Genomic DNA, 12497 nt, shown 5'->3' with positions numbered 1-12497 from the left:
CATGTGGTGTTTGGTTTTCTGTTCCTGCCTTAGATTGCTAAGGATGACAGTTTCCAGCTCCATTCAGGTCCCTGCAAAGGACATAATCTTGTTCCTTTTTGTGGTTGTATAATAATATTCCATGGTGTATATGGACCACATTTTCTTTTCTTTTCTTTTTTTTTTTGAGACAGAGTCTTGCTTTGTCACCCGGGCTGGAGTGCAGTGGCTGGATCTCAGCTCACTGCAAGCTCTGCCCCCCGGATTCCGGCCATTCTCCTGCCTCAGCCTCCCAAGGAGCTGGGACCACAGGGGCCGCCACCACGCCCGGCTAGTTTTTTTGTATTTTTAGTAGAGACGGGGTTTCACCGTGTTAGCCAGGATGGTCTCGATCTCCTGACCTCGTGATCCGCCCGTCTCGGCCTCCCAAAGTGCTGGGATTACAGGCTTGAGCCACCACGCCCGGCCACCACATTTTCTTTATCCAGTCTTTCATTGATGGGCATTTGGGTTGATTCCATGTCTTTGTTATTGTGAATAGTGCTGCAGTGAACATACGTGTGCATGTATCTTTATAATAGAATGATTTATATTCCTTTGGTTATATACCCAGTAATGGGATTGCTGGGTCAAGTGGTCTTTGAGGAATTGCCACACTGTCTTCCACAATGGTTGAACTAATTTACATTCCCATCAACAGTGTAAAAGTGTTCCTATTTCTCCACAGCCTCACCAGCATGTCTCACCCAGGGTCTTGCTCTGTCACCCAGGCTGGAGTGCAGTGATGCAGTCATGGTTCACTGGAGCCTTGACCTCCTGGGCTTAATCCTCCTGTCTCAGCTTTGCCAGTAGCTGGGACTACAGGCATGCATCACCACGCCTGGCTAATTATTTTTTTGTAGAAATGGGGTCTTACTATGTTGCCCAGGCTGGTCTTGAACTCCTAGGCTCAAGTGATCGTCCCAACTTGGCCGCCCAAAGTGTTGGGATTACAGGCGTGAGCCACCATGCTGGGCACTTTCCATCTTTATTAGACAAGTTGCATATTTCCATCTTCCTGGAATAATTCCCCCCACAGCTTGGCTTAAGAGAGAGAGGGAAACCAGGTGTGGTAGCTCACGCCTGTAATCCCAGAACTTTGGGAGGATGAGGCAGGTGGATCACTTGAGGCCAGGAGTTCGAGACCAGCCTGGCCAATATGGCGAAACTCCATCTCTACTACAAATATAAAAATTAACTGTGAGTGGTGGCATGTGCCTGTAATCCCAGCTATTCAGGAGGCTGAGGCACGATAATCACTTGAACCTAAGAGTCGGAGGCTGCAGTAAGCCAAGATTGCACCACTGCACTCCAGCCTGGGTGATAGAGTGAGACTCTGTCTCAACAACAACAAAAAAAGATGGGGGGAGATATCTGAGTTTTGAGGAACCCCTAGGATGCAGAGGGTGGGATGAAGTGGGCTGAGCACCCTCTACTGCCCATTCCAGGATGAAGATGGAAAGGAACTGTCAGACGAGGATATCCGAGCTGAGGCAGACACCTTCATGTTTGAGGGTGAGAATGTAGGGTGAGGCTGGAGGAGGGCAGGAAGGGGCATCATTGTCTGTAGATAGCATCTCTGCTTTCCTCAGGCAGCCTCCATTCAGATACCCTCATCTACCTGCAGGTCACGACACAACATCCAGTGGGCTCTCCTGGGTGCTGTTCAATTTGGCAAAGTATCCGGAATACCAGGAGAAATGCCGGGAAGAGATTCAGGAAGTCATGAAAGGCCGGGAGCTGGAGGAGCTGGAGTGGTGAGTGTGAGCTCAGGGAAGGGAGGGGGCAGGTTGAGGCCGGAGCCTTGGGTGTAAGCCTCTTCTCTCCCACTTACTGATTGTGTGACCTCAGACAAACCACTTTAGCTTCCTGAGTTGCAATTTCTTCAACTATAGAATGGGCATAGTGATAGTGCCTATGCCTGCCTCATAATGCAGAAGTTCTCAAAGTGTCCTGGTCAACAATTATTGCAATAATGCTGCATAACAAACAGCTCCCAAACTTAGTGGTTTACAGCCAGCAGTTATTTATTGCTTTTGTATGCACATATTTCTTGCTCTTGTCTGCTCATTACTCTAGTTGCTGCTGCTCTTGGTTGAGTGGAGTAGAGTTTCTTCCAAACTAAGAGCTGGGTTCAGATCTGCTTCCTATACTTCATCTCTGTTCTCTTTGGACCAGAGGCTACCCTGGGTCGTGTTCTTCTCAAGGCAGATTCCAGAAGCACAAAAAGTCATGAAATTTAAAAGCTTTGCTTGGGCCGGGCGAGGTGGCTCACGCCTGTAATCCCAGCACTTTCGGAGGCCAAGGTGGGTAGATCACCTGAGGTCAGGAGTTCGAGATCAACCTGGCCAACATGGTGAAACCCCATCTCTACTAAAAATACAAAAATTAGCCAGGCATGGTGGTGGGCACCTGTAATCCCCCCTACTCGGTAGGCAGAGACAGGAGAATCACTTGAACCTGGGAGGTGGACGTTGCTGAGGTTGCACTGCACTCTAGCCTGGGCTACAAGAGTGAAACTCTGTCTCAAAAAAAAAAAAAAAAAAAAAAAAAAAAAGATAAAATAAATAGATAAAAAAATAAAATAAAAATAAAAGCTCTGCTTGCACTAGAGCACTGCATTGGCTAACAAGTCATGTGACCAAGCCCAGCATGAATGGGGCAGGACATATATATACTCCACTCACTTGAGCAGAAGGCACTGCAGAATCATATGACAAAGGGTACAGGTATATAGTTCTAATTCAGGGAGGAAGTGGAAAATCAGAACAAATAACCCAGTCTCTATCAGATTCATGCTATGTCGAGCTGATTCTGGGTGATGAAAAGAAAATACAGCGTTAGACTGGGTGCGGTGGCTCATGCCTGTAATCCAAGCACTTTGGGAGGCCGAGGGGGGTGGATTGCTTGAACTGAGGTGTTTGAGACCAGCCTGGGCAACATGACGAAATCCCATCTCTACAAAAAAAAAAAAAACCACACAAAAATTAGCTGGGCGGGGTGGCGCGTGCCTGTAGTCCCAGCTACTTGGGAGGCTGAGGTGGGAGGATTGCTTGAAGCCAGGAGGTGGAGGCTGTAGTGAGTCAAGATTATGCCATGCACTCCAGCCTGGGTGACAGAGTGAGACCCTGTCTCAAAAAAAAAAAAGAAAGGAAAACAAAGCCGCAGCATTAAATAGCATCAATTCACATAGTGAGGAGGTTCCTTTCGGTTCTATTTCAATCTTTTGCATTATGGCCTCAGGGGTACATGCTCAGTGGGGTGCAACTGTATCCTGAACACTTTGCTAAACTTCCTTTTTAACAAGTGGAGAAGATGTCTCAGGTTTAGAGAGCTGGGCAGGAGTTGGTGTATAGCCACAATTTAATAACATGCTACTGCTTTCACAGTGGTGTTTGTATGGATGAATACCTTTATGCCAGGGATGCTAGCAAGATGAAGTTTATTTTTTTTGAGACAGGCTAGAGTGCAGTGGCACAGTCACAGCTCAATGCAGCCTCAAACTCCTGGGCTCAGGCAATCCTCCTGCCTCAGCCTCCTGAGTAGGTGGGACCACAGATGTGTGCCACCACAACTGGCTAATTTTTAAGGTTTTTTTTAGAGATAGGGACTCGCTGTGTTGCCCAGGCTGGTCTCAAATCTCTGAGCGCAAGTGATCCTCTTACTTTGGCCTTGCAAAGTGCTGGGATTATAGGCGTGAGTGACTGTGCCCAGCCATGAAGTTTCTTTGAAAGAGAACCTGGGCTGGGTGCAGTGGCCCACGCCTGTAATCCCAGCACTTTGCGAGGCCAAGGCGGGTGGATCACTTGAGGCCAGAAATTCAAGACCAACCTGGGCAACATGGTGAAACCCCATCTCTACTACAAATACAAAAATTAGGCGGGTGTATTGGTGTGTGCTTGTAACCCCAGCTGCTTGAGAGGCTGAGGCATGAGAATTGCTTGAACCTGGGAGGCGGAGGTTGCAGTGAGCCGAGATCACGCCACTGCACTCCAGCCTGGACAAAACAGCAAGACTCCATCAAAAAAGAAAGAGAACCTGTTGATTTAAGGAAACTAATCTAATCTAGAACATGAACCAAGAGTTAACATTAGCCCAATTTTGGGCCCTAAAGTCCAAAGGAAAAATATTAAGTCAATAATATTATAAGGAGATAATGCCCTTTTCTCTCTCTCTCTCTCGCTTTCTCTTTCTTTCTCTCCTTCCTCTCTCCTTCCTCTCTCCTTCCTTCCTTCCTTCCTTCCTTCCTTCCTTCCTTCCTTCCTTCCTTCCTTCCTTCCTTCCTTCCTTCCTTCCTTCCCTCCCTCCTTCCTTCCTTCCTTCTTTCCTTCTTTTCCTTCTTTCCTTCTTTCTTTCTTTTTAGATAGGCTCTCGCTCTGTGGTCCAGGCTGGAGTACAGTGGCATGATCATAGCTCACTACAGCCTCCTGAGTAGTTGGGACCACAGGTGTGTGCCATCATGCCCAGCTCATTTTTAAACTTTTGGTAGAGTTAGGGTCTCTCTTTGTTGCCCAGGCTGGTCACGAACTCCTGGGCTCAAGTTATTCACCTGCTTCAGCCTCCCAAAGTGCTGGGATTACAGGTATGAGCCACCATGCCTGACCTGCACCAGTTTTTTTTTTTGTTTGTTTGTTTTTTTAAAGACAAGAGTCTCACTCTGTCACCCAGGCTGGAGTGTAGGGGTGTGATCTCATCTCACTGCAACCTCTGCCTTCTGGGTTCAAGCAATTCTTTTGCCTCAGCCTCCCCAGTAGCTGAGACTACAGGTGCACGCCACCACACCCTCAGCTAATTTTTGTGTTTTTTAGGAAAGATGGGGTTTTGTGATGTTGGCCAGGCTGATCTTGAACTCCTGACCTCAGATGGTCCGCCCACCTCGGCCTCCCTAAGCGTTGGGGTTACAGGCCAGAGCCACCGCACCTGTCCTGCACCAGTTTTTTAAGTACAGAAATGGACCATATAAACTGGCATATTGCTGTTGCCCTGAGTCCCCTTGGCTGTCCTCACACCTCACCTAGGTGCCCCTGGGCCTCCACATAATTCATCAATTAAAGACTTAATGCTGGGCCCAGCAGAGGGCCCAGTGCTAGTGCTGTTCTGAGTGGTCGATGCTCAGATACTTTGCATCCTATTAGTACTGGCCTGGCACTGAGGCTCATGCCTGTAATCCCAGCACTTTGGGAGGCCGAGGTGGGTGGATTGCCTGAGGTCAGGAGTTTGAGACCAGCCTGGCCAACATGGTGAAACCCTGTCTCTACTAAAAATACAAAAATTAGCTGGGCATGGTGGCGCATGCCTGTAATCCCAGCTACTCAAGAGGCTGAGGCAGGAGAATCGCTTGAACCTGCGAGGCTGAGGTTGCAGTGTGACCCGAGATACACAAAACACGAAATATTAGTACTACCCACCTGTGCATAAGACAACTGCAAATGGCAGAAGTTGGGGCAAGCCTAAAATCCTAGACTGGTTTCCTGCCCAGCTGCTCCTGAGTGTGTGTGTGTGTGTGTGTGTGTGTTTCACGGAGGTGGTGTCTTGGTGGTTTGGCTTCTAGTTATATCTCCATTCTCCCCAGGGACGATCTGACTCAGCTGCCCTTCACAACTATGTGCATTAAGGAGAGCCTGCGCCAGTACCCACCCGTCACTCTTGTCTCTCGCCAATGCACGGAGGACATCAAGCTCCCAGATGGGCGCATCATCCCCAAAGGTGCCCGCCGTGTTCCCCCTGCTGCTGGTGCACTGCCTCCAATGTGTAGCTGCTGTTGTCCACAGGGGCCGGGCCATGCCTGCCCTAGGTGCACTATCACTGCAGATGGGGTAGCTCTCTGTGTGCCTGCTGCTTCTGGCGTGTTGGAGGAAACCCAGTTGTGTGTGCAGGGAGATAGAGCCCAGTTAGTCCAGGTGGAAAGGAAGGAGGCAGAGTCACAGGGATGGGCCTGTGAGGGTGCAGTTGGGGAGGGTCAGTTTCATTCAGTTGCCAGCTACTCCCTGGAGACCAAGCCCTGTCTTGGTTGATACTGGGGACCCTGGCTCAGGTTTTGAGCATTGCCCATTCTGGGGGAGATACAGCAGGGCACAGACATTCCCAGGCATATGGAATCAGGAATGGGCTAAACGGAGAGACGGGCTAGAGTAGCTCAAATATAGGGAGGAATGCAGGGAGGGCTGCCTGGAGGAGGGAATGTGGGAGGTGAGGCTTGGAGTGTGGAAGTGAAAGAGTGAGCATGTTTATGGAGTAGAGCCTCAGGATGCAGATTGTGAAAGGCCTTGAGTGCCAGGTGATGGCGTTTGAACTCAATCCTGGGGGCAGCAGGGAGCCAATGTAGGTGTCTGAGCTGAAGAGGAGCAATGTCAGATCTGCGAGTAAGAAAGATCCCCATGTGGCCAATGTGGCAGCCAGAAAGAAGATGATAGGGTCCTCCTAGGGAAAGGCAGGAAGAGTGGATAGGGCAGCAGAATTTTTTAGAGGAGGATGGACAGAAGGTGGTGGCAGATGGCTCATGGGAACATCATGGCTCTAGGGAGATCCAAGGTGGGGGGGATGTTTCTGGAGGAGGCCTGGCTCCCCTTGACCCCACTGATCCCATCTTTCCCTACAGGAATCATCTGTTTGGTCAGCATCTATGGAACCCACCACAACCCCACAGTGTGGCCTGACTCCAAGGTGAGTGCCTGCCCCAATCCTCCCTGCCCTCAGGTCCTCCCCTCCCCCTGCGCCCCAGGGAGCCAGAGAGCAGGGCCGGTTGCAGGGCCTGACTGCACACACTCCTCACCACTCCGCATTTAGCCATTTATTCACCCACTCATTGTTAATTCATTAGGGCAGAAAATATTTATTGAGCACCTACTGTGTGCCAGAGTGTGTGCTGGGCTCTGAAAATAGAGGATGATACTGTCTTTGCCTTCACGGGGCTCACAGTAAAGTTTTGGGGAAGACAATAATCAAATAAGATTTTGGGTATTGATACGTGCACAAAAGAAAGAAAAACTGGGCCAGTTCCGGTTTACAGGTGCAGTGGTTCACGCTTGTAATCCCAGCACTTTGGGAGGCTGAGGTGGGAGGATTGCTCGGGCCTAGGAGTTTGAGACCAGCCTGGGCAACACAGCGAGACCCCCATCTCTACCAAAAAGGAAAAAGTTGGCTCAATGTGGTGGCTTGTGTCTGTAATCCCAGTGCTTTGGGAGACCAAGGTGGGAAGATTGTTTGAGGCCAGAAGTTCCAGCTCAGCCCAGCCTGGGTAACACAGTGAGACCCCATTTCTAAAAAAAAAAAAGTTAGCCAGCCATGGTGATGCACACCTGCAGTGCCAGCCACTCAGGAGGCTGAGGCAGGAGGATCGCTTGGGCCCAGCTGCAATGAGCTATGGTTATTTATTTATTTTTTTGAGACAGAGTCTTGCTCTGTTGCCCAGGCTGGAAGTGCGTGCAGTGGCGTGATCTTAGCTCACTGCAACCTCTGCCTCCTGGGTTCAAGAGATTCTCCTGCCTCAGCTTCCGGAGTAGTTGGGATTACAGGCATGTGTCACCATGCCTGGCTAATTTTTTTGTATTTTTAGTAGAGACGGGGTTTCACCATGTTGGCCAGGCTGGTCTTGAACTCCTGAGCTGAGATGAAGCATCTGCCTTGGCCTCCCAAAGTGCTGGGATTACAAGCGTGAGCCACCGCGCCCAGCCTGCCATGAGCTAATGATCGGGCTTCTCCACTCCAGCCTGAGTGAGACTCTGACTCTAACAAACAAACAAAGACAAACACAGACAAACAAATAAAAAAATAAATAAATAAAAACTGGTGGATGAGGCACTTTAGCTCGAGTGGTTATGAAAGGCCTTGCTGAGGAGATGTTTGAGCTGAGACCCTAGGGGATGAAGGATCAGGGAGAAACCTGTTCTAGGCAGAGGAAATAGCAAGTGCAAAGGCCCTGAGGTGGAATCTCACTGGTGCGTGTGAACAACAGAAGGAGGCAGGTGTGGCTGCATTGCAGGAAGTGCAAAGTGGAATGGAAGAGGTGGCCCTGAGGTGCTCTCCATCCATCTTTACTGACCCCCAGAGGCTCAGGGATGGGGGCCAGGCTGGGATGTCTGGGGCAGCCCCCAGACTCATCTCCAGGCTGTTCCTCCCTAGGTGTACAACCCCTACCGCTTTGATCCGGACAACCCACAGCAGCGCTCTCCATTGGCGTACGTGCCCTTCTCTGCAGGACCCAGGTAACCCCTCTATTTCCCCCAGTCCAAGCCAGCTGTGGACGAACAGAGGCAGGAAAAGATCAGGAATGTGCCTCTCAGGAGCAGAGACCAGGCCTCCTTTCTGAAAACCCAGCACCCTCTCCCCAGTGTGCCAGGAGGCCCCCAAATCAGACTCTGCAATAGCATCCTGGGTATTGAGCACCGACAGTGTGTCAGGCCTAAGTTCTGGGCTCCCACGCTCCCATTGGCTCTATGATGCCTTTGTCTCCGTTTTTACAGATGAAGGAACTGAGACTCAGAGGGGGTGCCATGTGTCCAGGACACACAGCTAGTAAGAGGCTGCACCGGGATTCAGACACTCAACCCCAAGGTCACATTAATTGAGCGATTCGTGAGGTCTCACTTTAACCCTCACCCAGCCCAGGATGCTTGCTTCATTTTCGAAGGAGGCATGTGACGCCCAGGGACCAGTGCTCACACAGAAGCTGGGCCTGAGCCCTGTCCCCTCTTCCTCCAGGAACTGCATCGGACAGAGCTTCGCCATGGCCGAGATGCGCGTGGTTGTGGCACTAACACTGCTACGTTTCCGCCTGAGCGTGGACCGAACGCGCAAGGTGCGGCGGAAGCCGGAGCTCATCCTGCGCACGGAGAGTGGGATCTGGCTCAAGGTGGAGCCCCTGCCTCCGCGGGCCTGAGCGTGGGCGCGATCCCTGCGGATCCCAGGGGTCCAGGCCCCTCCCAGACGGGCCGAGGCCACGCCCCCGAAGGACCAGGACTCGCCCCAAAGATCCCGAGGGAATAGGCCACTCCCCTCGAAGTTCTGGTTCAGCTCCTGGATGACCAGGCACCGCTGTTGAGCAGCCTGATGGTGCTGGCCACGCCCCTCAAGGCAAGGCTCTGCCCCTTAGGGGGTCTGATCCCGCCCCTTGAGGCTTAGGTCCCGCCCCCTGAGTTCTCGCACCTGTCCTGTTTGAGGGACCAGGCTCAGCCCTGCCCACTTGGGCTCAGGTCCCGCCCTTCAGGATCAGGCCCCGCCCCCAGGATCCTGCGGATTGAGGTCCTCAGGCCACGCCCCTGCAGATCCAGGTCTCCAGTACTTGCCCACTGAGCCTTCAGAGGACCTAAGCCCCACCTCTGACTCAGGGCTCACCCCCTCCTGGCTGAACCCCTGGCAGGCTTCCAAATTGAGGAAATCTGGAGCCTGACGTCAGAGCTTTTAACCCGGACATCACCCACCTGAGGCCCTCAGCTCATATGGGCAGACTGCTGAGGCGTGAGGCTGGATCGTAGGGCTCGAGGCTGCTTACTTTTGTTGTTGTTTTGTAAACTCAGACCCTTGTAAGCCCCTTCCTTCCTCCCTTGCCCAAAGACCCTTTGCTGAGTGTTCTGTTTTTGTAGAATAAAAGCAAAGGATGCAGACCTACCCCACCCTCCACCCCCTAACTCAGCCAGACCCTTACACGTGGAGCCCCCAGCATGGGAATGAGGGGCTCTGCAACTGAGCGAAGCTGTGGGCTAGGAGGCTGGAAAGCCATTTGTCCTAGGACATAAACTCAGATTTTGGGGGTCAGTTTGTGTGTTCATTTATTTCATCAACAGATCACCTATTGTTTGCTGGCACTGCTTCAGAACCACAGGCAGGCCCTGATTTCTGCCTTCTCAGGGGGTGGGGGACAGATGTTGAACAAATAATTCCACGTGTAAAGGTTTATTTACAACCCAGGACAGGTGCTCCAAAGGCGAGGCCCCGGGTGCTGGATGAATATAGCAGAGGGATGGGGATAGGTCAGGGAGAACTTCTCCGATGCTGGAATGGAAGTTTAGTAGGTGACAAGGGGAGGGACGAATACTCCAGGCAGAAGGAACAGCATCTGAAAATGCCCTGAGCTGAGGGAGAGCAGAGTGTGTTTGAGGAACTCACCAGGGGCCAGGTGGCTGGATCTGGGAAGTGGGGGCGGAATGAAGGAAGGGGCCAAATGCACAGGCTTTATGCTGAGGGCAATAGGGAGCCATGGAGAGTGTGTGAGCCGGATCAGGATAGGACATGGCCAGATCTAGGGCTGGCAGGGAGGTGACTTGTGGGGGATCACTGGGGGTTGGGACCCTGGGAAGGAGGGAAGCTGAGGTCCAGACAACAGGAAGGGCCAGGATTGGGGTGACTATCTAGCAGTGGGGGATGAGGGGAGGGAGGTGGTCAGGGTGATGCTCAGGTATTTGGCTGAGGGAACTTGATGGTAGCGTAGTCCCTGATATGGGAATATGAAAGGTGGGGGCCAGGCGTGGGGGCTTATACCTGTAATCCCAGCACTCTGGGAGGCTGAGAATGGAGGATTGCTTGAGACCAGGAGTTAGAGACCAGCCAGGGCAACACAGTGAGACCCCATTTCCACAAAAAATAAAAAATTAGCCAAGTGTGATGGTGCACATCTGTAGTCCCAGCTACTCGGGAGGCTAAGGCAGGAGGATCACTTGAGCTGAGGAGTTTGAGGCTGCAGTGAGTTATGATCATACCACTGCACTCCAGCCTGGGCAACAGAGCAAGACCCTGTTCCAAAAACAAACGAAAAAAGGTGGGCAATGACAATGTAGCAATTTTATACATATAAAATGCTACACTAAAGGAAAATGATACTATTATATATATATATATATACACACACACCATCATTGTATATATAGTGGTGGTATAATAGTGGTATCATCTTCCTTTTGGGTAGCATTTGCCTGTAGACCATTTCCATCTAGGTTACTAGAGACAATAATATTAATTCAACAGGCTGGGTGCGGTGGCCCATGCCTGTAATCCCAGCACTTGGAGAGGCTGAGACAGGTGAATTACCTGAGGTTAGGAGTTTGAGACCAGCCTGGCCAACATGGTGAAACCCTGTCTCTACTAAAAATATAAAAATTAGCCACGTGTGGTGGCAGGCACCTGTAATCCCAGCTACTCAGGAGGCTGAGGCAGGAGAATTGCTTGAACCTGGGAGGTAGAGGTTGCAGTGAGCCGAGATTGCACCACTGCACTCCAGCCGGGGTGACAGAGTGAGATTCTGTCTAAAAAAAAAAATTAATTAATTCATCAAATATTTATTGGGCAATCTGCCTTGAGGCAGGCACTGTTTGAGCCCTAGGTTCCCAGAGTTTACCTCTAGGGAGGAGACATGATAAATGATAAATAAGTAAAGAAATAAGTAAATTCACACAGGGCCTTTTTGTGAGGTTTTTGTGACAGAAATGGGGGAGTTCTGAGCAGAGGAGAGACAAGATTTGTCATATGAACTTTTTTTTTTTTTTTTTTTTTTTTTTTGAGACAGGCTCTTGCTTTATTGCTCAGGCTGGTGTGCAGTGCTGCAACCATAGCTCACTGCAGCCTTGGCCTCCTTGGGCTTAAACGATCCTCCTGCCTCAGCCTCCTGAGTAGCTGGGACCATAGGCACACACCACCATGCCCAGCTAATTTTTGTATTTGTTGTAGAGACGGGGGTCTTACTGTGTTGCCCAGGCTGGTCTTGAACTCCTGGTCTCAAGCAACCCTCCCACCTCAACCTCCCAAAGTGCTGGGATTACAGGTGTGAGCCACCATGCCAGGATTACCATACAACTTTGTGTGCTCTGTTGAACAGAGACTGTGTGAGGCAAAGATGAGACTAGGCAGATCAGTTGGGGGTGACTGCATTCATCCAGGTGAGAGATGACGGTGGCTTCAACCAAGCTGGGGTCTTTAGAGGAGATCAAGAGCAATTGGATTCCAAGGAGGAGTGACTGTTCACAAAGGCAGTGCCGTCAGCCTTGGTGGTGGATCAAACGTGAAGTTTGAAAGAAGTAGGGGACTCTAGGTTTGGGCTTGAACGTCTGGAAAAACGGAACTGCCATCAGCTGACGTGGGGAATGTTGAGTGGAGTGAGTTGTTTTGTGGGAGATGTCAGGATGTCAGTTTCGGTTCAGAGGAATTGGACATGTCAGTTGGAAGACATTTCTCTAATTCAAGAGAGTTTTGGGTTGGGCATGTATAGTTGGGAAGCCTTAGTATAAATATTTTATATATTTTTCCAAAAACTAGAGAAGTGATTTCAAATAGGGGTGTTTTTCCTACCAGAGGACATTCGTTGTTGTTTGGAAACATTTTTGGTTGTCACAACTGGTAGTTACTATTGGCATCTAGAGGGTAGGGACCCGGGACTCTGCTAAACATTCTACAAGACACAGGATACCTAGCTCAATAAAACAAGTAATTATCCAGTCCCAAAGGCAAACAGTTCTGCTGATTAAAAACCATGAACTGGAGAACCAAAACAA

The 12497-nt window shown here is 50.5% G+C and overlaps 1 protein-coding gene across 1 annotated transcript in view; it reads left to right on the top strand.

The window, feature by feature from the left end:
* Positions 1-9771, top strand: part of LOC104661016 (cytochrome P450 4F22) — a 44010-nt gene extending 34239 nt beyond the window's left edge. The window contains 6 exon segments of the mRNA XM_010361521.2: positions 1467-1533; positions 1646-1775; positions 5591-5724; positions 6617-6681; positions 8140-8222; positions 8719-9771. Of these exon segments, the coding sequence (XP_010359823.1) occupies positions 1467-1533; positions 1646-1775; positions 5591-5724; positions 6617-6681; positions 8140-8222; positions 8719-8896 (657 nt within the window). The 3' untranslated portion in view covers positions 8897-9771.
* The last annotated feature ends 2726 nt before the right edge of the window (positions 9772-12497 follow it).

Source organism: Rhinopithecus roxellana, chromosome 8, assembly GCF_007565055.1.
Source record: "Rhinopithecus roxellana isolate Shanxi Qingling chromosome 8, ASM756505v1, whole genome shotgun sequence".
In the NCBI taxonomy this organism is placed as follows: domain Eukaryota; kingdom Metazoa; phylum Chordata; class Mammalia; order Primates; family Cercopithecidae; genus Rhinopithecus; species Rhinopithecus roxellana.
The sequence above is the reverse complement of the archived record's forward strand: the minus strand, read 5'-3'. Positions and strand labels throughout refer to the sequence as shown.